We start from the raw sequence: 25265 nt of genomic DNA on the forward strand, positions 1-25265 counted from the left end.
GCAAACGGGTCAGTATGGACGGTTTGCTGCGGGTGGCGGGCGAGCTTGGGATGCACGCGAGGAGTCATTTAAGCGCCACGCAAGCGCACAGGTCGCAGTGTCGTCGACTATACAGGTACAATAACATCACAATTCTGAAGCCTTGGGTACCACATCAATCGGACCATCGCACGACGTGGAGCGGGATACCGTGCCGGTTTGTCGTGCGCCCAAGGGACAAAAATGTTCTGTACCGCTAGCGCCATCATGTGTGGCTTGCGCTTATGATAGGCTGCACGTGCGCTGAGCCGTTGACTGTACAGCACTTGATGCCACAACAGGTACTCCTCGTAAGTTTAGGTCAAGAGCGGTAAAAGCACCGCCAGGAGTCCGGGGCTTCACCCACACCGCGCAGGCGCGCACTGCTCCAAGAGTCCAAGGCCTGGAGGGCGTGAATCCAGGCAGTCACGATGCTTGCATTAGTCAACGCCGCCCACCCAACCCCCATCCAGCCTTGTCTGCGTCACCTTGAGTCCAACAGCTGCGCCAAACCGGCAAGGCCACACTCGGGCACGTGGGCATCGCAACCCTCCCAAACCGGCCAAAGCGACCGCACCTCCCTGTCCCCCGCACGCCTCAGCTTGTCGCACGCCTCGCGAACAGGGCTACCAGCCACCCACCGCCGCACCATCTGCCACGTAGCCCATTTTCCAGCTGTACAAAGCTGGCACGTAAGTTGGTCGGCCGACCGGGGCACGTGCCATACGCGTGCATCAGCGCTGTAGGCACTGCAGCGGCATCCCTGCTTTTCGCCTACACGCCTTTTCCCCCCATCCCCATCACCCTGCGCCGCCCACCCCCCCACCTCCCCGCCCCCCATGCCCGCCACCCGGCTATGTGGAAAACGACCCCGGCTATGTCCGGGCGATGAGGTAGTTCGGCCTCAGAGAGTGGAGGGGCTCAGCCCCTTTTCCCGTGACCGGGGAACACTTGTCGCCTACTACACCAAGATCTATTAGAACGCTCTCCCGGGTCCCGACGCAAATGTTGTGCCCCAAACGACCCCGCGTCGACACGCCTCGCCTGCCCACGCTGTTGCAGCAGGACCCGACCCACTCATGCAAGATGACAAATACGTCACAGACACAGGCATGACAATCTTCATGACAATGAATAATCCAATAATCGCACCCTAAAGCTGAACTGTTCACATGTTCCAGACCTATCGGGGCTAGCTCATACCACGATCTGCACAGCCGCCACAGCCTCGCCACGCCAGCAATGGAGCCGCGCCTCGCCACCGCGCCTGTTATCTGCTGCTGCGGCTGCTACTCCGGCCATCTCAAGTCGTGAAGCTGAAGCCGCGGAACCAGGAGCTGGGACAGGCGGTAGCCAGGTGCCTCGTGAAGGCGCGCGCCGCCGCCGCCTGTAGCGCCTCGGGGCCGCACACCACCACGCCCACCACCGCCGCCGGGCCGGCGCCGATCGGGGCCAGCCCCTCCTTGCCGCTGCTGCGGCCGGCTCCGCCGCCGCCGGCCGCCGCCGCCAGTGCGTCCGACACGCCGTCCAGCCCCCACAGCCGTGCCACGGCGTCCTGTACGGGTGTTTGCCCACACGGCAATACACACGAGGGGGGGGGTTGTAAACACCGGCCCAAGCTAACCAAACCAAGCTAAAACGAGCTGGGGGGACGTCCATGATCCTACCGTACAGGAGTGGCCGGCTGCGCGTCCATGCTGAGTTGGGTAACGACCGGCTACCCAGGCCGCAGCATGACCTCCATGCCGCCACGCAGCTACACACACCATTCACACACATGCACGGGGCTTTCTCCTTGGTGCTTCCTACTACAAGCACGGTGCCGTCTCCTTTGTGCTTCTCTACCACATGCACGGGGCCCTCGCCTTTGCGCGTTCCTACCAACATGCACGCGCACCTGAATGTATGCGTCCGGGTCCGGCCGGCCGTAGTGCACCCGCAGCGCCGCCGGGCCTCCACCACCGCCGCCAGCACCACCTCCTTCGGCCCCATACGCGGCCGCCGCCGTTCGGCCCACGCTGCCTGTGCTGCCGCCGTGGTACCCCAGCGCCTCAAGCATGGGCTCAATGCCGGGCGCGCACGCGTCGCTGCCGCCGCCGTAGCCCTCCTCCGCCGCCGAGGCGTCGGCGCCATCGGCGCCGCCGTCCGCCGCTTCCGCCTCATAGCCGCCGCCGCCGCCGCCGCTGCTGCTGCCCAGGCCTATGCCAGCCTTGAGCTCCTCCAGCCAGTCAGCCTGGCGCGGCAGCAGCAGCGGCTGGCGCAGGGCGTAGCCGTCGTAGGGCGCCGGCAGGCCGCGGGCCGCCGCCGCGGCGGCGGCGGCGCGGCGGCGCCGCCAGGCGGCGCGCCAGACCCAGCACGCCAGCGCGGCGCCCGCCGCCGCGCCCAGCACCCAGCCCAGCAGCGGCGCGGCACGCACGCCGTAGAAGCAGACCTGCGTAAACGAAGGCACACAATATAAAAAACATCATTGGCGCGTGTGGCGAGGGAACTAGAACTGCTGGATTGCAAACATCAGCGCCACCGCCTGCGCCGTATCGTATCCAAACGCATCATCGAGTCCCAGGCGGCGGCTGCTCACCTTGGCTTGGCAGCAAGGCCACGCCTTGTGCAGCGGGCTACGCTCCGTGAAGGGGTCGCACTTGACACACAGGTCCGGCACCGCCTGGCCCCACGTCCGGCACGCACGCAGCGCCACCGCCTCCGCCGTGGCCTTCAGCTTGGCGCCCTTCCCCAGCGCCGCCAGCGGCGGCGCCAGGCCCGGCGGGCACGAGCCCACATCGCCGGCGGCCCAGGTGGCGGCGGCCGCCAGCCGCGCCATCAGCCGCCGCCAGGCGCCCATGTCGGCGGCGTCGGCGGCGGCGGCGCCGTGCCCAGTGGCGGCGGCGGCGTCGGCGGCGTTGGCGGCGGCGGCGCGCGCCGCCGAGGTGAACGCAAACCGCACCGCCTCCACCCACTCGCCGATGCCGCCGGCGGCGGTGGCGCCGCCGGCGCCGCGCCCCACGACGCACGTGTAGCTGGAGAAGAGGTTGCGGCCCACCACGCGGCCGAGCGCGCCCACGGCGGCGGCGGCCGCCGCCACCGCCCAGCAGGCGGCGCCGCTCAGCTGCCACGGCCGCAGCGGCTGCGGCGGCGCCTTGTGCCCGGTCCTGTGTCTAGAGCCCGCGGCCGCGGCCGTGGCGGCCTTGACGGTTGCGGGCACGGGCAACAGCGGCGCGTGGGGCGGCGGCGCCGCCGCCAGCTTGTGCTTGGCCGCGGAGGTGGCGGCGGGGGTGTGCGGGGAGGAGCCGTTGCGGCTAGGGATGGAGACGTGGCCGTGTTGAGTGGGCGGGTGGTGGCCGTGGGCGGGGTGGTGGTGGGCGGGGTGGTGGCTGGAGTGCAGCGCCACGGCGACGGTGTGGAGGTGCGGGTGCGCCTGGCGCAGGTGGAGCGGGTGCGGGTCGGCGGGCAGGGCGTCGCCGCTGCCGCTGCCCTTGACCGACACGTCAACCTGCGCGTACGCACCAACAGTATCAAACCGGTGAGGTGCATTCTTCGTTTCGCATCTTGGGTTTGTAGCAGCACCACAAACAGCACTGCACTCCGCCGCTTTGGGCCGCGCTAAGGCAAACCAAACCAACGCGCGCACGGGCACGCACCGGCGCTGCCGCCTGCTGCTGCTGCGGGCGCGTGACGTGCAGGTCAACCCACCAGCCGCGGCCGGCGGCGGCGTGCAGCAGCGGCAGCAGCGGAGCCGCGTCAGACTGCATGACATGAAGCGGCGGGGTGGAGGTGGTGGTCAGGTCGCAGGTGAGCGTGCTTGACAGCTTGAGGCGACAGAATCAGCCAGCGCAATGGGTTCATGGGCAGGCGGGGCGCAGCGGGCACGCGGAAACGCCATCCTGCAATGCCGCAAGGCCCAACACCGCCAGATGGATCGAGCGACGCCCCATCACACCAGCAATGGCAATGGTGCATTTTGGGGTTGAAATGAACTTCCCCACCCCAACCACCACGGCGTGCGGCCTGCTCCTCACCACCTCACCTCATGCGCCACCGCCCACACCAGGTGCACCCGCGGCGCCTCATCCGAGTCCCCATCCTCCGTGCCACCCGCCACAGCCGCCGCCGCCCCTTGAACCCCCACCGCGCCCATGCCGCCTCCCATGACGGAGGAGCTGTGCAGCGGCGCCGCCGAGGAGGAGGACCTGGCGGCGTGGGGTGCCTTGGCGGCTGCGGGCTCCTGGGGCGGCGGCAGCAGCGGCGCCGGGTGCTTGAGCAGGCTCTGCAGCAGCGCGGCCAGGGGCGTAATGCCAGAGCCGCCCGCGAACAGCCTGCGGGTATGGGATTGGGGATTTGGGGGTTTGGAAAGTGATGAAAGGGATGATGTAGTGCAACATAACCGACATTTGTGGGTCTGGGCCGGAGGGTATGGAGTGGACCACAGCGCGCAAGCACGCCTCCCGGCCAGCAGCAGTAGCAGCAGCAGCAGCAGCAGCAGCGGTAGTAGTAGCAGTTAAGCAGCAGCCCGGCAGCAGCAGCCCGGGGCACTCACAGCATGCGATCGGCTGACGCCGCGGCCGCCTGCAGGTCGGGCGTGCCGTAGAAGCCCTCATAGCACACCGTCATCTTGCTGCGCGGGGGGGGGGATAAGGGGGGTAGCCGTACATGGGGGACTCACATGAGGCGGGGGCGACTGATGTGTGGCGTGTCCAGGGTCGCAAGCTGCGCTCCAATTGAGCCCGTCAATGGGCCCAGCCCCGTGCAGACCAGATACACACACCCGTTTGATTTTGCCAACCCATGCATGCGCCCATGCATACGGACGGATGCGCAAACTGTGCCTCCACAGTCCGCGCCCTGCCGCTGTTGCAGCTGCAGCTCACACACACGCCCACCCGCCCGCACTCACGTGCTGACCGCGCCGCCCTCCAGCGCGCTGTCCTGCTCCGCCGCCGCCGCCAGCCGCCGCTCCCAGTCGCCGTGCGCCTTGACCACCAGCGCGAAGGAGCGGTCGTCGGCGGCGGCCACGGAGTAGGGGTGCCACTGCCAGGCCGACACGCCCGGGACCTGCAGGCGCATGAGGTCAAGGCAAGGCACGCGCGCCCTTGGTGCTTGCTTGACACAGGCAAGGCACTCCCGCCCTTAGTGGTTGCCTGACACAGGCAAGGCACACCCTCTCTCTTAATGCTTGCCCAACACAGGCAAGGCACTTCCACCCTTGGTGCTTGCCTAACATAGGCAAGCCAGGGAGATAAGAGGAGGGGGCGCGGAGTGAAGCATGCGGGGGATCAGGTGTCCCGCCAGCTTCCGGCCCATGTTGACGGCATCCATCCGTGCCCCAGTCCATCCATCACCTGTCCCCACCGGTACTCCAATGACAAGGCGACCTACTTGCTAGGCTCGCGCATTCAGCATCCTGTTTACAGTGTCCTGCCGCGCTGCCGCTTTCCTCCCCCCTAGATTGGCCTGGTTTGATTGGGCTGGTACGTCCCCCCGTTGTCAAGCATCGGCCACGCTCTCCTCCTCGCTCTATTGCATTGGGTTTGGTTTACTTTGGGCTGGTTTCTACAACCCCACCCCAGCCCAGCCCCTGCCTCACCCGCAGGAACACGTGCTGGCCCGCGAAGCAGCCGGGCGGCCCCGGCGTGTGGATGCGCAGCACAACGAACTTCCCGCCCTCGCCAGCCGCCGGTAACCGCCCGCCGTCAACCACCGCCGCCGCCGCCGCCGCAGCCGCCGCCTGGGGATAGACGGTTACGGTGGCGGCGGCCGTACGGCGGCGCAGTACCAGCCGCTGTACGACGTCGGCGCCGTACAGCAGCAGCCCCAGGAAGCCGTACCAGAACACCAGGCCGCTGTGCAGGATGGCGAACAGGAACATCTGCGGGCGCCACACGTGTGCGTTTGTATGCATGCGTGCGTGTGTGTGAGCACCAAGGAAGACAGGACAGTGCGTGGATCCTACGTGCATGGCTGTGTATCCCCCCTGCACTCCCCTGCCTCCTTGAACTTGAGCTCCGCCGCCGCCAGCTCCGCCTCCCGCTCTCACGCCCTCCCGCCTCCCGCTCCCTCACGCCCGCACCCACCGCCGGCGCCAGTATGACGTGGGCCCATATGAACAGGTTGTAGCACGCCCGCCGCACCGCCGCCAGCGAGGTAGCGGCCAAGCCGCACAGACACAGCCAGGCCTGTCATACGCGAGGGGCCGCAATGCGGTACCTTGAGAACCACCCGTTGCTTTTCGCACGAAGGCAGCAATTATACTGTCCTATGGCAGGCGGATGCAACATCTGAAGCCCCGGTGCCATTGTTCCCGGATCATGCGGAACGCTGGGGCACAAACATGTGCTGACATAACCCGCACACAGATCAAGCCCCCACATGCGGCACCCCCCATGCGGCACCCCACATGCGGGCCCCCACACCCCATTTGATACACACCATCCCATGGATGGCTACCCCCCATCGCGCTGGCCCCCCTCCCCACCGGCGGGCATCCCCATCGCGCCAGCCGCGCTTCCCAAATGCCCCTCCCCAAATGCGGCCCCACCAGCAGCCCCATGAAGTTGGTGACGGCCTTGGTCTCCGCACCGTTGCCGGGCGGCAGCACGATGAACGCCCACAGCCCCGCGGCCAGCATCGCAAACTGTGTCAGCACCGCTGCACGGCGGGGGGGGGCGGCGTGGGGAGGGGGGGGGGCGGGTTGGGGTTGGGGTTGTTAAAACGTGTGTCGTTGTGTAAGGGACAAAGTGGGCGCTGTGCTTGGGATGGTGCCGTGCCCAAACCCCCATCACCCACTTTGCCCAAACCCCAAGCCACGCCCGACAGGGTTCACACATCCTGCCCCATTCCAGCCCACACCAACCCGCTCTCCATACCTCCCCATTCCTCCCCTCCCCATTCCTCCCGCAGTTTGGGCTTCCTCCCCCTCACCGTGCACGCACGCCCACGTGGCCACCGCCGTGCCGGCCCACGTGTGCGCCGCCACGCCGTCCTCGTGCCCCGCCCCCAGCGCCGCCAGCAGCAGCAGCGAGCGCTCCACGGGCAGCAGCGCCACGAACAGGTTGGCCAGGAGCGGCCAGGCTGGGGCAGTGGGGGAACGAGGGAGCGGGAGGGGGAGGGGGGGTTCACACGCCCGACCCCCCCCAACGCAACAGGTCCCAAGTCGTCAGGGGATCGTTTCCCAACCCCGGAAGATGGGGTTGGGGACCCGATAAGCACACGCGCCACGAGACACACGCCCCGCATGCTGTGAGTCCGCCTGCACACAGTATATGCCGCCTGCCCCGCAGCTCCTTGTCCCGCATCCAACCCACATCGCTGCGATATGCCGTACCGCTGGTAGGCTGGAGAGCAACACACACCGGGTGCATGTGCCGTTGCCGTACAATCCTGCTGCCAGCCATCCCACCCTACCCCGCCGCCCTGCCGCCTGCTCTCCTCCCGCCCACCCTCCCGCTCTCCCCGCCCACTCTCGTCCCGGCTCTCACTCCAGATGCCCGGGCCTCATCCTATAGATGCCCAGGCCTCAATCTACAGATGACCAGCCCTCACACATGCCCTCTCACCTGCAGCCATGCCGCAGTTGTAGGCGATGCGTAGGGCCCGCACCGAGCCCTCGCTCATGCTGGTTGCTCGGCTGGGCACCAGCTTCTGGCTCAGCCAGCCCGGCTTCTTCACAAAATCGCGGTTACGGATCCTGTTTATCAGATTGAGAGTGAAACTGGCGCTTTACAGTTTGGTGCCGGAGAGCATGAGGAATGACTGTGCATGGAGGTGAAGACCTGCGGAATGACTGTGACAGGCCCGGCGCGCACGCCGCATACACAACGCGTCTGCCTCTGGCCGGCCGGCCTGCCGTGTCTGCCGCTGATATGCCCTGGTACCCCCGCTAACCCAGGAGCGCAAGCTCACCCGCCGATGTAGAAGTAGGCATTTAGGAATAGCCATGCGTAGAAGATGACGGTGCGGGCCCGCAGCGGCAGCAGCGGCCGCCAAGCGGATGTGCGCCAGGACGGACGCGTCGCTGCGTACAGCACCCCGACGCCCAGCAGCAGCAGCACATTGATGGCCGCTGCCAGAGGAATTGTCTCCGCCCATGGCCATGGAAGCCCCCAAACGTGGCTTTCATCGGGGGACAGCCAGACCACCGCTGTGCCGAGGATGGCGACCGCGAGGAGCGCCAGGCAGGGGCGCCACCCCACCGGAACTTGAATGCGAGCCGAGTAGGTCATGCAGCTGCGCGTGCTGGTCTCCAGGAGGCGCCGAGCATGCCGGTAGACTATCCTCCGCTTTGAATCAAGGTGCAATTTCAGGTCCTCAGGCTGAGCAACAGTTGCCTGACTCGGTGGAGCTGCAGGTTGTAATGGGTATTGTCCACCTCTTCTTCTTGCCGAGGGCACCCATGGCCCCTGCGAGGCCATGGTTTGCGGCTTCGCGAACACCTAACTTGCGTGCATAAAGCGTGCGACAGGCACGCGCCGCTGCTGAGCTGGCTTAATTTCTACAGTAGTCTCACTTGTGCAACTGAATATGTAATTGCGATTAAGGAGCGAGGTTTGTGGGCTGTTGCGCCAATGGTCACTCCGGTACAACTCCGGAACCGACACGCAGCAGTAGCCCCCAAGATTTAGCCCCAACTTCAGCCCTCAAGTTCAGCGGGTTTGGGTCAGAACAACGACAGGGTGTGCTGATAGCGACTTAACACTCTAAGCAGCAAGAGCTGGCAAGGCGGCTTTCATAAGCAACAGCCAGGGCAAGCGTGTGCTCGCGCTTCAGTCAAACTGTCAAACACCTCGTGTTGTTACGGTATCAAGGCAGAAGCGCTCTGCAAAACGACTAGGCCTAAGTGGACGTGCGTTCTTTAAATGGTAGCAACATGGCGCTGCATGGCGCCCTGCCGTTTGCCCGTTTCCCGTCGTTTCCCAGGGTTGGGGCACCCCTGCCGTATCCCACTTTCTCCCGCTCTCAAGCGATCAGCCCGGTCCCCCCTTCCACACTGCCGCGAGCACACAGGAGAATACCTGGCAGCATATACTTGCGCAGGACACTGGGACTGCGCCAATGCACGAATGTGACCTGCTGCGGAGGAACCCCTGTGTCGAGTCGACTGTTTCAATGCCAAACCCTTGAGTTATGGTCCAAGGTCAGACAGATGGTATGAAAGACGGTACTAACACACGGCAGTCTACGCACAATATACCTCGTTCGGACACCGATGACCTGCGATGTCGATGCGCTTTAAGTGTTCCTTGCATAGTGTCAAAGGACGGGTGCGGTGCGCATGAAGAACCTATAGTGACGTCCGGGGGTGTCAGGACGGGGCGTTTTGTAAAGTGAGGTCCAGAGGAGCGCAGGGTAGGGGGCATGTGGAAGGTCGGGGCGTGTCGGGGGGTGGGGAGTGGGGGCACGAGTGGGGGTGGGGAACCGCATTGGAGATCCAGGTCGGTTGCCCCGGCGAGTTTTGCCGCGCGCCACCCAAATGCGGACTTTAACGCTTGAGGAACACATACAAACAGTAGCGAGTTCGCGCCTGCTTTCCGCGTCTGCACCGCACTCCACGTCGACTGCTTTTTCGTTTTCAGGCTTTGTTTTACAAGCCGACTTATCTTACAATTAATTGGTTGTTCATAGACCCTACATTGATCCGAGGATCTAGCGATTGTGCACAGGAAAGCCGAAATGCAGACGACCGTGGGGCGCAAGTGCGTCGCGAGCTCCGCAGCTGGGCGCAGCCGCAATGTTACTGTCTTCCGTAGGTGCAGCAGGGGCGGCCCTGTGAAGGTACGCGACAGGCTCAGTGGCCGTTTGGCGATTGCACACTCCTGTTCGTCGCGCCAGCCTGCGAACCCAGCTGTCATACTTATATGATAGTGTGGAAGGCCACGGTGGTTGGGTTGGCCAGCGGGGCTCACGCGGAGCGGTTCCGCGGACACGGTCCCTGCTTCAGACAGCCCTACCCCTTCCCGCCCTCTCATGCCCCACGCGCGCTGCTCGCGGCTGTGCAGGTGGTCGCCAACGCGGGCGGCGAGGCCGGCCCCGGCTTCCTGCAGCGCCTAGGCCGCGTCATCAAGGAGAAGGCCGCCGGCGATTTTGACCGCTTCTTCGCGGGGACCTCCAAGACGCGCGAGCGCCTGGGGGTAAGTGGCGCCGTGCAGTGCCCTTCACAAGCCCGCATAGGCCGCAACACCTGCCGCCCGACGTGCTTTGCTGCACCCGTACTTGCCGACCCAATCACCACAAATGCACACAAGCCCGCTCCCCGTGTGCTTTCCCAACAACCAACTTGCCCGCAGCTGGTGGATGAGATGCTGGCGTTGTGGAGCCTGGAGGACTACGAGGACAGCCTGGAGGAGCTGGAGGAGGTGCTCATCGTGAGTGGGGCTTGGGCTTGGGCGGGGGGTGGAAGGGGAGGGGTTACATTCATGACTAGTGACTAGCGGAAGGGGGGTTACTTTACTCCAAAGGCAGTGGGCTGGTGGGGATGGGGAGCGGGCGGGTGGTCGTGGTGGTTGCGGTCGTGGTGCTGATCGTGGATGAAGGTTGGGGCAGGGAGGGTGTGTGTGTGCTGGCAGCAGTGTGCGTGGGTGTGGGTGTGGGTGTGGGTGTGGGACTGTGGGTGTGGGTGTGGGTGTGGGTGTGGGTGTGGGTGTGGGTGTGGGTGTGGGTGTGGGTGTAGGACTGTGGGTGTGGGTGTGGGTGTGGGTGTGGGTGTGGGACTGTGGGTGTGGGTGTGGGTGTGGGTGTGGGTGCGGTGCGGGTGTGGGTTTGGGTTTGGGCGTGGGTGTGGGTGTGGGGGTTAACTCTGAACCAATCCCATAAGGAAACAGAATCGCTGCACGGGGAAGGGTGTGAAGGAAGAGGGAGAGGGTGCCGTGGAAGACAGGCACAATGGATGTTAGGTGTTGCCGGGGGAGTGCCAGTTTGGGAGCGGCTTTGGATGGGGTTGTTTTCACCATTCCCACTAAGAAACCCACAGACACGACGGGGGGAACCTAGTTCCAAAAGGGCATGGTCGTTGCACACAAGAACGCATGACATGGGCAGTCAAGCCCAACCCTGAATACAGGGGGGCAGCGGAGCAGGGGGCAGCGCGTGCTAGACCTGACGGGTACTGGGGTCTGAACGGTCGGAGGGGACAGGGTTCGGCAAGGGCATGCACCGAGTCCCAAGCGCCAAGGGCACGCACCTTGCACCGCAGACCCAGACAGCCGTGTGACGGGCTGACGGCGAGAGGCTGGCTTTCTTGGCATGACCTGCATGCTGCAGAGGGATCAAGGCCCAAGGGCCCCGGGGGTGTCCCCGCAATCACCAACCCGCCCACCCGCCCACCCCTTCACCCGCTCTCCTGCGTCACCTCGAATCACACACCCCCACCGCCATCCGCTTCTGTCCACAGTCCGCCGACTTCGGCCCCCGCACTGCTCTGAAGATCGTGGACCGCATCCGCGAGGGCGTCAAGGCCGGCCGCGTCAAGAGCGCCGAGGACATCCGCGCCTCGCTCAAGGTGGGTGTGGGTGTGTTAGTGTTTGTGTTTGTGTGTGTATGTGTGTGTGTGTGTGTGTGTGTGTGTGTGTGTGTGTGTGTGTGTGTGTGTGTGTGTGTGTGTGTGTCAAGTACGAAACGAAAACCCGCCCAATAACAGCACCGGAGTTAAAGTGTGTGTGGGGGGGGGAGGTTTAACACTGAACCAATCCCGTAAGGAAACAGTCGCTACAAGGAGAAACTGCATCCGCATATGCGAGCTACTTGACTTCGGTTGTCGGGGTTGACTTCGGTTGTCGGGGTTGACTTCGGTTGTCGGGGTCCGCGGGTCGTTTACTCCAATGCCTAAGATACGGGGTTGACATGCCCGAGCCCATTAGCCAAGGAATCGTCGCAAGGGATTGGGGGGTTGCAGATCTCTAAATGAAGCAGGGGGGTGCAGACGGTGTTGGGAGCACGCGTGTGCGCGTGCGTGTGCGTATCTGGTGCGCGTGGCTGGGCGGGTGGTGTGCGTGGGGAGGGTGGTTCAATGTGTGCAGACACGCCGGTCCAGCTCAGTTACGCGGCCGTCCTTCACCTCGCTGCCATGGTCTGTACACGCAGGCTGCCATTGTGGAGCTGCTGACGGCACGGGGGCGCTCCAGCGAGCTCAAGCTGCAGGTGCGTCATGAGGGAGGCGGACCGGAACTGGAGAGGAAGCCAGAAACAAACTGAGGTTCAGGAAGGAGTGAGATGACTTGGACCGCATTCACGGCTGCTGTTAACAGCTGCTGCAGCGGAGCCCACGCGCGAGCGAGCGGAGCTCCTCAAAAGCTAGGTCCCTGAATTGCGCCGCACGTTGCAACACTGCAGGGCCGGCCGGCTGTGGTGCTGATTGTGGGAGTGAACGGCGCGGGCAAGACCACCACTGTGGGCAAGATCGCGTACAAGTACGGCAAGGAGGGAGCCAAGGTAAGCTTGGGCTGGAGCGGGCGGAGCAGAAGAGGTGGAGGAGGAGGGAGGAGGAGTAGCTCGGAAGGAGGGTTGGGTAGGGCCGGAGGAGGCTGTGGGGCGACTGGGTGGGTGCGGCAGGCAGTGGTAAAGGGAGCTGCTAGGCAGGTGGTTGTGGGACCCGTGTCGGGATGCTGTACGGGCGTGATGGTGGGGAGTTCGGTGGGCAGTTCGGATGTATCGTAAGCGCGTGGGCACACCAGCGGTTGTCGAGGCAGCAGCAGCTGCGGCATCACGTGACCATTGCTACAACCCTGTCAGCACACGCGTCCGCCACGCGAATGCTATATCCTTACATGCATACAGACCGCGCGCACACTCGCCTCCAGACTGCTGCCGTTCCGAACCGGCATACGGTATGTCGTTATCCTGACCGCGCGACCTTGCGGGCACACGCGACCGCACGTGCGCTGCGCAGGTCTTCCTCATCCCAGGCGACACCTTCCGCGCCGCCGCCGCGGAGCAGCTGGCGGAGTGGAGCCGCCGCGCGGGCGCCACCATCGGCGCCTTCCGAGAGGGTGCCCGACCGCAGGCCGTCATCGCCTCGGTGAGTGCGGGGTGCAGTGGGCGTAAGGGGTTGTGTTTACCAGCCCAAACTTGAGCAAGACAAAGGGAATTCAGCGGAGCACAGGGGAGGGGGCTGTGGGCACGGTATGGGGCATGTTGCGGGTGCGGTTAGCGGAGGGTGTGTGCTAGGGGAGCACGTGCAGCGGTGTGCAGTGGGGCAATTTCGAATCGTATAGCATCCCTGTCCTTGCTGGTATGCGTCTTGCCTCTGCCGTGCCCCTCATCTGTATGACCATTACCCACTCCACCTTTCACGGACGGCTACCCCCAACCACCACCACTATCCGTCATCGCGCCCATCGGCAACCACCGTACACCAACTACCACCGGCCCAACCACCATCTCCCCAACCGCCAACCAACAGAACCTGGACGACCTGCGGCAGCGCACGTGCAAGGACGCGTCGGACGTGTACGACCTCATTCTGGTAGACACGGCAGGTGCGTGTCTGGGGGCGAGGGTTGCGGGTAGCGTGCAATAGGGGTTGCTCTAACGTTCGCTTTCCTTCCGCCTAAAGGCTTGCGTCCGCCTTCACACATCAAACGCCACTATCCATTTCCCACCAGCACCGCCCCACCACCCCAACCACCGCCCCAACCACCGCCCCAACCACCGCCCCGACCACCACCCCAACCACCGCCCCAACCACCGCCCCAACCACCACACCACCCCAACCACCAGGCCGGCTGCACACGGCCTACAAGCTGATGGAGGAGCTGGCGCTGTGCAAGGCGGCGGTCAGCAACGCACTGCCGGGCCAGGTGCGGGCGGCGGACGGGGGGTTACATTCATGATATTTAAGAAGTGAAGTCGTAGGGGGGGCGGGCGTTGACGTTGGCGCTGTTGCGTCTTTGCGTGGATGCGTGGCGGGGCGCCGGTGCTCCTCAAGCCGGATCTGCAGTGCCTGAAGGCCTCGCGCTGCCAGGCTGCCATGCATGCGGTCCATGCGACCCTTGCCTGGGCCGTCTGCCGCAACCAGCCCCGATCACAGTCCGCCCCACGCATCTATCTGTGCACGCCGTTAACTCATCAATTGGCAATGCCTGGTGATGCCCGCTCCTTGTTGCCGCCCCGCGCAGCCCGACGAGACCCTACTTGTGCTAGACGGCACCACAGGCCTCAACATGCTAAACCAGGTGGGGCGGAGTGCAGGATGTGTGTATGTGTTATACATGCAAAGGTGCAAAACGCAAAGGCACAGTCGGCGGGTGGTGCCGCGCCGGCCCCACTTTGCGCCACCGCATCATATGCGCTACCCGGCGCCTTTCTGCCTGGAGTCCTGAGCTCTAGCTGCCCAACAGGCCCTTCCCTTGTGCTCTCTAACCTCGCCCAACCGCTGCGCTTGCAGGCCAAGGAGTTCAACGAGGCTGTGCGGCTGAGCGGACTCATCCTCACAAAGCTGGATGGCACTGCCCGAGGAGGTGCGCATATGTGTGTGTGTGTGTCTGTGCGTGTCTGTGCGTGTACCGTATGTGTATGCGTGTGTGCGTGTGCGTGTGCTTGTAGTCCCACGCGTATCAATCGCCCGCCCCCGGCTTGCAAGGATACCTCTCATGACTCATGGGGCACTGTAAATGCAACTGGTGCATAGGGAAGCACAAGGGAAAAGGGTCGATACCATTTAAATGCGTGGGGTTGCGGCGTTGTATTCACACTGCCCCAAGCATTCCTGACAACGGCAGGCAGTGACCAGTGGATTTGTGAGTGTGAGGCGCCCATTGCTGCACCTCCCGGTGTTGCTCCATAGCCCACCGTTCTGTGTCCGCCGGTCCTTAGTGTGTCTACCGCTTGATTTCTCCTTGCCATTCGCTTGGTTTGGTTAGTTTAGGTTTGGGCTGGTACCCAAGCTACCCCTGCCCCCCTGCTGTTCCGTGTCTCTCACCCCGTGTCGCTGTCCCCCTCCAGGCGCGGTGGTGAGTGTGGTGGACCAGTTGGGCCTGCCCGTCAAGTTCATTGGTGTGGGCGAGACGGCCGAGGACCTGCAGCCCTTCGACCCCGAGGTGGGCAGCAGCAGACCGGGGGGGCGGGGGGTGGGGGGGCCAGCCGTGGCTCGAATGGGGGAGAAGCGGAGAGTGGGGGAGGCGGCACGGGGAGGCGGTGGGGAGGGTTACGGGGATCAAACACATACCGTAGGAGCGCTGGGCTGCACTGCAATGCCCCTGCGTCCCCGCGGGGGCGAGGCTTACGGCAGTTGGGTTGCAGTCATGAACGGGGCATTCTGCGTGCCTGGTTTGCAGTAGCGAGCGGGGGGTGACGGCGTTGGCGTTGGCGTGCGCAAATGCACACACGCTTTGCAAATTCCACACCACCGCTCTGCACGTCCGGAACGACGCAGCGTCCGGCGCCCCGCTCCATCCCCCCCTTTGGGGTTGGAACAAACTACTCCCTAAAATACAAGTACAATGCCGCCTTGCCCCTTCTATCCCCCCGACGCACCCAGCCGACTTTCCCTATCCGATGCCGGTGCCTGTCCTGCCTGTCGCTACACAGGCATTCGCTGAGGCCCTGTTCCCGAAGGTCAAGGAGCCCGCCACTGCCGGCACCAAGTAAATGAACGGGGCGGAGCACTGCTGGGGGCGCCTGGGGGCAAATACGTTTGGGCATGCTGGTATGGATGTGGGCTTACTTGTTTTCTAAGTGGAGGTGGGCTTTGGGATGCAGGTGTGTGAAGTCTGTACTGCGTTTCGTGTTGGTTTGTGCGAGAGAGCGCGATGAGTGACTCGTGGTGTGTCGCCATTTGCAAGGAATTTCAAACCTGCGTGAGGGAAGGCAACAGGGGTTGCGGTCACTGGGTGCGCCCCTGCAAGGCCAAAGTTGATAGGATGGCGCGATTGGCGCCTAAAGCGTTTATACTGCTCGCGGCACAGAACTGGGCGGGTACGCCTTCGCAATGTATGGAGGTGCAGTTTGTGGATGCCGGTCTCTTTGGCGCGCCGCACTCTTGTGGAAGTGGGTCGCCGCGGTGTGGCGAACGGCCTAAGGCGGCAACGGGCAACGCGTGTGAACGAGGGTGTGCGACGGGACAACGGTGGCAAGGCAGGTTGGGAAGTCCCGTAGGATGCAGCTGATTCCCAGAACCCAGCAGATGGCAAACAATTTGCAATGGGCAACGCGTGTGAACGAGGGGAGCACGGAGCACCCTGGCGGGCACCCGGCACGCCAGCTGTGCAAGCAGTGGTACTGGCCTAGGTGGACGAGGGCGGCCTGCCCTTGTCGGCCACTCAGCCCGGTACTTGCAGTGGAAGCGGAGGAGGGATGCGAGCGGCCACCTAGGCAATCAGCGTGGCGGCGGACTAGCGGCGGCCTCCTGGGGGCGGAGGAGTGCAAAGGAACGTGTAAATACGGAGGAAGCGGAGGGAAGGAAGCAATAGGAGGTGTGGCTGTCGTAGGCTCGGATGGAATGGTGGAGCAAGGCAGAGCACGTAAGGCGGAGCATGACTGGGACAAGCAGGCAGCACAGCCGTTGTGCAAGCACTCCGTCTTCATTTGTGCTGTAAGGGATGATAAGGTGCATATGAGGTTTCTGGCCCCCGGCGCGGTGGGTGTCGTGTGGCAAGTGGCAAGGGAGCTTCGCGTGTTGGGACGTGAAGTCCGGTGGGGGCGCGAGCCCATGTGCCCATCCAGCGAAGCCCTAGCGCCTGCGTCTGCGCGCATGTGAAGGCGGGGGCAAGCGCTGTCAGAGCGCCAGGTGGATGTGGGCCTTGTGGGCGGAACAGCGGGGGGCGGCAGGTGTAGGTGGCGAGGGCATCGGCTCAAGAGCCTCGGGAGTGCCTCGGGGGCCCGGGGGCCCAAGCGGCAGCATGATGCGAGTGGCGCACGCATTGTGTGCATTCCGCATCCGGTCAAGCGCGGCACATTCCATGCTGTTGTGCTTTCACTACTTGCGCAACTGCTACATGCCGACACACAAATCTGTACTCGGTGCAGTTCACTGTGGCTTGGCTCCCATTCGCTTTGACCGCAATAACCTACTTTGCCGCCGAGCGAGCGGCTGGCAGCGAGTGTTTGATACCTTGCGCACCTCTAAGTGTTATTTAGGCGATAGCAAGCTTCAGTCACGTCACTGCACGTGCTCATTTCTCGGTTCTTGGGAGTGCATGCCCTGGTTTCGGCCCCGACTAGTGCCGCGCGCCCCTGCGTGTGAGCACAAATACCTTTGCCCAGCATATCATATGTTTGCTATGAACGGCAGCAGTCTACATCGACGACTGTCGGAGCGTGTCGGAGCGTGAACCCGGCTGCACGCCGACGTGGCTCGCTTCAATCCTTGGGGGACGCCCTGCGCCCTTCACCTGCCCACGTAAGCTTTGCTGCGCGAGTCATGCAATAGCACATAATGAGTAGTGCCATTGCATTGCTGTAGTACCGTGCGAGTCGGGCTGCAAGCGGTTGGGCGCGTACCTACCCGTGTATGGCTGCGGCCGCGCTAAATGTGCCCCGTGGGTGGGCGAGCTCTATATCGCGCTGCACGGGTTGACAGCACAGCAATAGATTGGCCCGGCGCGTACACCATCAAGGTGATGCAAGCGCTGCACGACGACCCAGAGGGCTACGCGCGCACCACCTTCGACACGCCGCCGCCTTACACACAGGTGAGCGCATGATAGGGATTAGGGAAACAGGAGCCACGCACAGGTGTGCATACAGCTATGATGCAGCCGCGAGCGGCTACATTGTCGGGCATTGTAGCTACCCTATCACCTATCACACCTTACCAGTATGATTGCCGCCGCGATGCCTGACGCACACACACCGCCACTCCTGTATGCATTCCTCCCGCAGGCGCAGCTGGGTGTGGAGCCGCCGGCCCATGACACGGCCATGGGACTGGGCGAGGCGTGCCTGGAGGTGACGGAGGAACACCGGCAACGCCTGAAGGCGCGACAGGACCGGGCGGCAGCACAGGCAGCAGCGGCAGTTGCGGAGGCGGATGCCGCCATCGCGCTCTCAGAGGGCAGGCCACCGCCGCCCGCCGCTGCTGCCGCCATCACCACCGGCACCAATGGCGGCGCTGCCGCTGAGCCCGACGTCGGACACGCTGGCAGCGGCGACTCCACCACCGGCGCTTCCGCTGCCGCCGCCGCCGCTTACGTGGAGCGTGCAGGCCGCGGCGCGGACCTGGAGCAGCGTGTGGAAGCACTGCTTGCGTCTGCGATCCAGCGCAATCCCGGAGAGGTGAGTTGGCGGTGACGGCATGGAAGTGGGCAGCTTAGTACACGCCGCGCGCTCACCGCAGCTAACATGTGCGATGTTGCCACCAACATGTGCGATGTCCATGCCGAACGTACTGCGCTCCTTTCCTGCTTGTCCAACCTCTCTGCTCAACCGTTCATTGCTGCGCGCATCACCCCAACAGGACACAGGAGGCCATGACCAGGACGTTGCCGACCAGGCACTGCTCGCCGCCGCCGCAGAGCATGACACTGGCCAGGTAAGCAATGCCGCAACGGGTTGGCAACGGCACAATACGGTAGTTCTCTCCCACCAGCATCCTGACCTCCGGCGGCAACCGTAAACACACCACACTCGTGCTGCCGGTCCTGTACCGCCACCCACTCTTGCGCTCACCCTGCCTTGCATCTTGCCGCTTCCCACCCGCCCTACACTCACAGGGACAGCAGCACCAGCACCAGGAACCCGACGCCGCGCACCACCGCCGTGTGCACCACGACACCAGTAAACTGGGCCCGTGTGTGGACAAGGCAGCGGTGGCCAATGCCATCCGCACCGCCATGCGCACCCTCACGTCACATGCAAGGTGCGCGGCGCGCTCAGCGGCCCCCGGCGCCAGTGGAAGGAGCTGGCCAATATCATCTTCCGCATTGTGTACCCACACGTTGCGCCAGCGGAGTGGCAGGACGTTCACAACCGCCTCAACCTCCCACCTGTCCAGCTACGGCCGCACCCACTATGTGCAGCTGCTGGACGAGTGGCCGCAGCTGAGCGCTAAGGCTGCTGCCATCGAGCTGGCGCGCATGAAGCGCGTGGCTGAGGAGCGCCGTGAGATCGCGGAAGGTACCATACCTGCAGCGGTGCCGGCGGCCGCCGGCACGGCCGCGCCCGTCACGGCCGCGCAGCAGCACCACGGCAGGTGCTGGCGGTGCGCCTGCTGATGGGACGCCTACGTTGCCCGCACCCAACCTCACGACCACACCGCTGCCACTGCCACCACCACCAGCACCACCCGCACTGGCGACGGCGCCGCCGCTCCCGCCGCACAACCACCTGACACTGCAGGCGGCGGCACAGTGTTGCCGGCGCCGCCGCGTCAGACGCAGCCACCCCCCGCACCTGTGGCGGCCGCTGTGGGCACCACCGTCGCTCCTGAGGCTGCCGCATGCCAGCAGCCACTGCTGGGCTGCCGCATGCTGGGCTTCCATGAGGTGGACTTCCTGTCTCAGATCACAGCCCCATGCTCGACCCGGTGCCCCAGGTAGGCGTCCCACAGGTCGAATGCACAAGGTTGCGCAAGGCAGTGCCGACGAGCGTCGCGGACGTGTGCGGCAGATGTGCAGGAGTATTGCAGGTCGCGGTAGTTGTATAGGTTACAACACGGAGGGGTGGGCAGTATGGGATATACTGGGGCGGGGCGGCGGGAGGGGAGGGTGAGGGCCGCCCGAACCGAGACCCGCCCCCCGTGGGCCGTCCCCAAGGGCGGGTCGAGGTGAGGGGCGGCCCAAACCCGACCCGACCGCATGCCCCGTCTGAGCATGCCACAGTGCCCACCCCTCAAGGGTTGTAAGTAGCTTATACCCCAGGTGGGGACCCGAGGGCAAGCAAATAGACTCAGCAACACGCGAGAACGACCGCAATTTATGATTTTAAGCTGGCGGGGCGGGCAGTATGGGGGCGGGGCGGGCAATATGGGGGCGGGGCGGGCAATATGGGTTGGTCAAACGTTGACCAACCGCCAACCGCCATATTGTGCGAGCCGGGGACTAGTGGACTGCGAGCCTGATCAACCATGTATTGGTGGTCAGCCATGTAGCAAACCAGTACGAGATATATTTTGAACCAATAACCAGTGCCCGAGGGGGCCTCCCGGTTTACAAGTATAATAAAGCTATCATGAAGTCTAATACACGATGGTGCCCAAGCTTCGTGGAAGCATTGTGTCTCAGATTCAGGAGTTGCTAGCCAAGAGCGGGCCGCCAGTGGAGGCGCATGCGGTGCATGAGCACATGCCTGTGATGCGGGGCATGGCGGTTCTGCGCGGCCGCGTGTATGGCGTTGTCGCGGCGCGCGGCAGCGACAAGCACAAGGCCATTGCTGCGACCGGGCTGCAGTCCGGCCGCGTGCTCATTCGCAGCAGCGAGGACGGTTGCCTGTATTCGGTGACGGATCGCACTGGAGCTATTCTGGATGCGATGTCTGTGATGGAGGACGGTGAACAGGGGATGCCCGTGCCCAGGTGCGTGACCTCCACCTTGCACGCCAACATTCCCGCACACCAACATCCCCTGCTCACGTGCGATATGGCATCCAGAATCGCTCCGGTGCGATCAGTGACCGAGTACAGGCACCCGTCCTCGGCGCTGCAGATGAGCACGCGGCCGGACTGCAGCCCGGTCGCGGCAATTGCCTTGTGCCGCTCGCTGTCGCGCGCCGCGACAACGCCATAGACGCGGCCGCGCAGGACCGCCATGCAGGTACCTGCATGGCGTCCCGTGTGGAGTCCTGGTCATCGGGCAGCAGCCCGTAGGCGCCGCAGAACAGGAAGCCTGGGGATGAGGGGGGTGAGAAAGACGGGTGGAGGGTAGAGAGCGGGGAGGCTGGTTGGGAGGTGGAGGGCAGAGCACCTTGCAGGTCTCAGGCTGACAGGCATGTGCTCATGCACCGCATGAGCCTCAACGTCGGGGCCGCTCTTTGCCAGTGACTCCGAAATCTGGGATGCAATGCTGCCGCGTAGCTTCGGAACCATTGTTGATTACACTTCTATAAAGCAGGCGGAGGCACAGGCGCAGGTGGCAGTGGTGGTGGAGGCGGTGCTGCGGCTGGTGGCCTGCAGGCGCAGGGCAGCTGGTCGTGCGCGTTTCAGGTCGCTGCTCGCGGCGGCGCGCGGACTGAAGTGCTGGAGAGCTGGAGCGCCCTGAACAAGGGTGCATGCATGGCCCTAAACTCATGATGTGTATGTTGATGGTGTATGTTTGATGTGGCACTTTTAGTGTCAAGCATACTGTGGGCATGGGCATTTCACGGGCAGCAGACAGTTGATGCATGGCCTGCAACAAGCATTGTGTTCAGTTGTGTGCTGTGAGAGAGCAGGGATGTGCGCTTAGCGGACAGCACAGCCGTTGCGCAAGCACTCAGTCTTTATTTGTGCTGTAAGGAATGATAAGGTGCATATGAGGTTTCTGGCCCCCGGCGCGGTGGGTGTTGTGTGGCAACTGGCAAGGGAGCTTCACGTGTGGGAACGTGGGGTCCGGTGGCGGCGCGAGCCCATGAGCCCATCCAGCGAAGCCCTAGCCCCTGCTTCTGTGCGCTTGTGAAGGCGGGGGCAAGCGCTGTCAGAGCGCCAGGTGGATGTGGGGCCTCGTGGGCGCAGCAGGGGAGGGCGGCTGGTGTAGGTGGCGGGGGCATCGGCTCAAGAGCCTCCGGGGCCCGGGGGCCCGAGCGGCGGCATGATGGAAGTGGCGCACGCATTGTGGGTGGATTCCGCATCCGGTCGAGCGCGGCACATTCCATGCTACCGTTGTGCCTTCACTACTTGCGCAACTGCTACATGCCGACACACAGATCTGTTCTCGCTGCAGTTCACTGCTGTTGCTGCCGGCTCTCACTCGCATCGACTGTAATAACCTACGTTGCTACCGAGCGGCTGGCAGCGAGTGTTTGATACCCTGCGCACCTCTGAGTGGTATTTAGGCGATAGCAAGCTTCAGTCACGTCACTGCACGCGCTCATTTCTCGGTCCTTGGGAGCGCATGCCCCGGTTTCGGCCCCGACTCGTGCCGCGCGCCCCTGCGTGCGGCTAGCACATCACATATTTGCTATGAATGCCAGCAGTCTACATCGACGTGTCAGAGCGTGTCGGAGCGTGAACCCGGCTGCACGCCGACGTGGCTCGCTCAATCCTTGGGCGACGGCCTGCGCCCTGCACCTGCCCACGTAAGCTTTGCTGCGCGAGTCGTGCAATAGCGCATAATGAGTAGTGCCATTGCATTGCTTTAGTACCGTGCGAGTCGGGCTGCAAGCGGTTGGGCGCATACCTACCCCTGTGTGGCTGCGGCCGCACTGAATGTGCCCCGGGGTGGGCGAGCTCTGTATCGCGCTGCACGGGTTGACAGCACAGAATATCAGCCATGTGTTGGCCGCCCAGCTTGCACAGCTCACCCACAATGGGCCCCGTCCTCCTGTGTAGCAGACCTCAACCTGCCGTGCATGCCCCGCGCCTCCCTAGCGGCCCCCCAATTGCAGCAGAGCTCAGAACATTGGGCACATAGTTTGTATAGTGCAAAGCGTGCATAGACGTAGTTGTCATCAGTTAGCACTAGTGGTATAGTGGTAGCATAGGTCCTTGCCAAATCAGGCGCCTGGTCGTCTGGTGTAGTACGGACCAGACCCGAGTTCGATTCTCGGCTAGTGCATCCATCTGGGGTCGTAGCTCAAATGGTAGAGCGCCCGCTTAGCATCTGACGCTGAGCGCCCGCAAATTGCGGGAGGTAGGGGGATCGATGCCCTCCGACTCCAAGGCTTTTGCTCCTGCGCTGTGTGGGCTAGGGCCCTCCGGACGTGGCTGGGCGCGCCACATATGGTCACAACAGTGACAGCGGCAGTAATGCGATGCTGTTGCTACATTGGACGCGTGCGGGTATGGGTGAGCCTCGAGCATATTACGATGGCCTCCATACCGCACAGACGCCGGTATGGTTGTCCGGGCTGGGCGCGCCACATATAGTCACAACAGTGACAGCGGCAGTAATGCGATGCTGTTGCTACACTGGACGCGCTGTGCGGGTATGGGTGAGCCTCGAGCATGTTACGATGGCCTCCGCACAGAGGCCGGTATGTTTGTAGCGCCGGCTTGTGTGAGCACCAAAAAGGCTCACGCCGTCACGGGGAATCGAACCCCGGCCTCCCGCGGGCTGAAGTATGACAGGCGGGGATACTAACCACTATACGATGACGACGCCTTCGTCCTCGGCACGAGCCGAGCTGTCTGTGTGAGCATTTCGCTACCGGGACTCGAACCCGGGTCTCAGGAGCTTTCCACCGTTCCCAAGAGGGCACGATGAGAATCCTGTATCCTGACCGCCTAGACTATAGCGAATTGAGCTGTGTTCACTCGGCCATTCTAGCCGTTGTGATGAGGTTACGTTCGGGTTAGCAGCGGACCGCGAGGCGCACGCCGCAAGGAAGGCGGCGGGTGGAGGGGTAGAGGGGCCCGGAGTTGGGGGCCGCGTGGAGAGCTCTAGACGCAGTGGGGACGGTGTAGGCGCACTGGAAAGGGCGTGAGCTAGTGGGGAGCGCATGGGATCAAAGGGAAAGTTGCGGGTGTGGGCTGGGAGTGGCGTGGGTGCGATGGGACAGGCAAGGGGCAGGTTGCGTAGTCCGGTATGAAGGTGCGGCTGTTATAACGCTGTAGTTACTGCACCAAGACATCGCTGACTTGCTGGGGGAGGCATGGATGAGAGAGAAGGAAGGACAGAATGGCAGCAGTAGTGGTGGGCCCACTGTGAAGGGTCATAAAAGGGTGATGACTGCACAACTGGGGGGTGCGGTGCGCATGGGCACGCGAGCATGAGTGGCGCGCACACTAGCAGACGTGGCACCAGAGCAGTTATTAGAAAAAGGATTAGGAGGTGCTGCTTGCAACAAGTTGCTGGTTCTTTGGTAGGGGCACATGCACGACCCTGTAGCGGTGGCATGGAATTACATGCCTGCAGCATGGCTGCAAACAGGTTGCGTGGGGTTGGCTGGGGCCCAGAATGGCCAGGTCGAGGACGGGAGGGAGTGTGTGTGTGTGTGTGTGTGTGTGTGTGTGTGTGTGTGGGGGGGGGGTAAATGCAGGGGATGTGCATGGGCGGGTAGAAAGTGCAACATGTTACAGTACTTTTGGTCGGTCGGTTAAAGGCTGGCAGAAACCCCTGACAACCGTCAGTGCCCTGCTTTTGGAGGTGCCGCCCGGTGGCACAATTGACGCGTGGGACATAAATGCGAGGCTTCCGTATACCTGCAATTAAGCAATGCGCACGGGCTGGGACACAAGTAATGACGCATAGGCTACACCGGCGTGGGTGTATGCTGCTGCGGGAATGGCAATAATGGGCATTACTTACTTGCATTCGCACATGCCATGCAGGAATGCATGGCCCATGCCTCTATCTGTTCCAAGCTCCTTGCTTGTGTTTGCAAAGCACAGGGTGGCTCAGGCAGTTACACAATGCTCGTGCCAAACATGTGTTCGTTGGATAGCAGCATTGGAAACGGCAGTACTCGCGCAAGCAAGCGGAGCGGCAAGTTGCAACATGAGGAAGCAGCGGTGCAGGTGGCAGCATGCAGCAGCCATGCATATTGCACAACTGTAGGCAGTGATGATGGTACCGTATGTGGCCCACCTGGTGTGAAGCAGAAGCAATGTGCGTGCACCGTACTGCCGGCGGGTGCAGGTCAGGCCTGTGAGCTTGTTGCAGTCGGCTGCGGGCCCTGAGGACATGATGACCGGCGGCTGTAGCTGCCATTAAAGTGTCGGTATGCGAGTATATGAAGACTTGCAGGCTTTCAGGCAGGCAGGGCTGGTGCTGGCACCGTATGGATGGTTGAGTGCCTGTATGCACGGTACGGTATACATTTTGCGTCAAACACACATGCGAGATAACCGTGCGCACCACCTACCGACCAGGCAGCTGCTACAGACCGTGCCAGTTTCACTCGCCAGCTGTGCCCGCCGTCCCCGCCTCTCCTGACAGCTAACCGCCTCCTGTGCCTCACATTTCATATCTGCCTACAGTGTTCACACTCCAGCGCCAGCTCCAGCGCCAGCTCCAGCGTGCGACGCCAGCAAACTTTTTCGCGAACCCGCATTCGGTCCTTAGGGCGCGCGGTGCAGCCTCATCCCGAACTTCAGCCGCGACATTCCCAATCCAACCCGCGCTTCCTCACACTCCGGTTGTGTTTGTCTCGCACTCGCATTCGATTCGCCCGCCACTCATCCGTACATTCGGGCTCCCTTTTCTGCCTTGCCGCGCCCTGTTTTCGCCCCTGCTTGTCATACTGTCGCCCGGCCA

The 25265-nt window shown here is 63.5% G+C and overlaps 4 protein-coding genes across 4 annotated transcripts; 3 read left to right on the forward strand and 1 right to left on the reverse strand.

The window, feature by feature from the left end:
• Positions 1 to 54: 54 nt before the first annotated feature.
• On the reverse strand, positions 55 to 8830 carry CHLRE_05g241400v5 (uncharacterized protein). Its single transcript, XM_043062380.1, has 13 exons — positions 7912 to 8830; positions 7566 to 7696; positions 6931 to 7080; positions 6548 to 6657; positions 6084 to 6185; positions 5597 to 5878; positions 4907 to 5064; positions 4550 to 4627; positions 4040 to 4328; positions 3654 to 3758; positions 2597 to 3505; positions 1916 to 2449; positions 55 to 1573 (listed from the first exon to the last, which is right to left on the reverse strand). The coding sequence occupies exons 1-13, from the start codon at positions 8229 to 8231 to the stop codon at positions 1322 to 1324; spliced, it is 3420 nt and encodes a 1139-aa protein (XP_042924943.1). The 5' UTR covers positions 8232 to 8830; the 3' UTR covers positions 55 to 1321.
• Positions 8831 to 9490: 660 nt separating this feature from the next.
• CHLRE_05g241450v5 (uncharacterized protein) lies at positions 9491 to 16802 on the forward strand. The gene is made up of 13 exons (XM_043062381.1): positions 9491 to 9780; positions 10005 to 10136; positions 10293 to 10370; positions 11396 to 11503; positions 12085 to 12141; positions 12334 to 12432; positions 12890 to 13018; positions 13403 to 13478; positions 13720 to 13799; positions 14118 to 14174; positions 14387 to 14459; positions 14944 to 15038; positions 15529 to 16802. Exons 1-13 carry the CDS (start codon positions 9679 to 9681, stop codon positions 15586 to 15588), a joined length of 1146 nt encoding a protein of 381 aa, XP_042924944.1. The 5' UTR covers positions 9491 to 9678; the 3' UTR covers positions 15589 to 16802.
• A 148-nt stretch (positions 16803 to 16950) lies between these two features.
• Positions 16951 to 20042, forward strand: CHLRE_05g241500v5 (uncharacterized protein). The gene is made up of 6 exons (XM_043062382.1): positions 16951 to 17630; positions 17821 to 18213; positions 18395 to 18469; positions 18651 to 18796; positions 18932 to 19053; positions 19276 to 20042. Exons 1-6 carry the CDS (start codon positions 17469 to 17471, stop codon positions 19473 to 19475), a joined length of 1098 nt encoding a protein of 365 aa, XP_042924945.1. The 5' UTR covers positions 16951 to 17468; the 3' UTR covers positions 19476 to 20042.
• Positions 20043 to 20090: 48 nt separating this feature from the next.
• On the forward strand, positions 20091 to 21632 carry CHLRE_05g241550v5 (uncharacterized protein). Its single transcript, XM_043062383.1, has 2 exons — positions 20091 to 20449; positions 20525 to 21632. The coding sequence occupies exons 1-2, from the start codon at positions 20124 to 20126 to the stop codon at positions 20658 to 20660; spliced, it is 462 nt and encodes a 153-aa protein (XP_042924946.1). The 5' UTR covers positions 20091 to 20123; the 3' UTR covers positions 20661 to 21632.
• The last annotated feature ends 3633 nt before the right edge of the window (positions 21633 to 25265 follow it).

This window comes from Chlamydomonas reinhardtii, chromosome 5 (assembly GCF_000002595.2).
Source record: "Chlamydomonas reinhardtii strain CC-503 cw92 mt+ chromosome 5, whole genome shotgun sequence".
NCBI classification, from domain to species: Eukaryota; Viridiplantae; Chlorophyta; class Chlorophyceae; order Chlamydomonadales; family Chlamydomonadaceae; genus Chlamydomonas; species Chlamydomonas reinhardtii.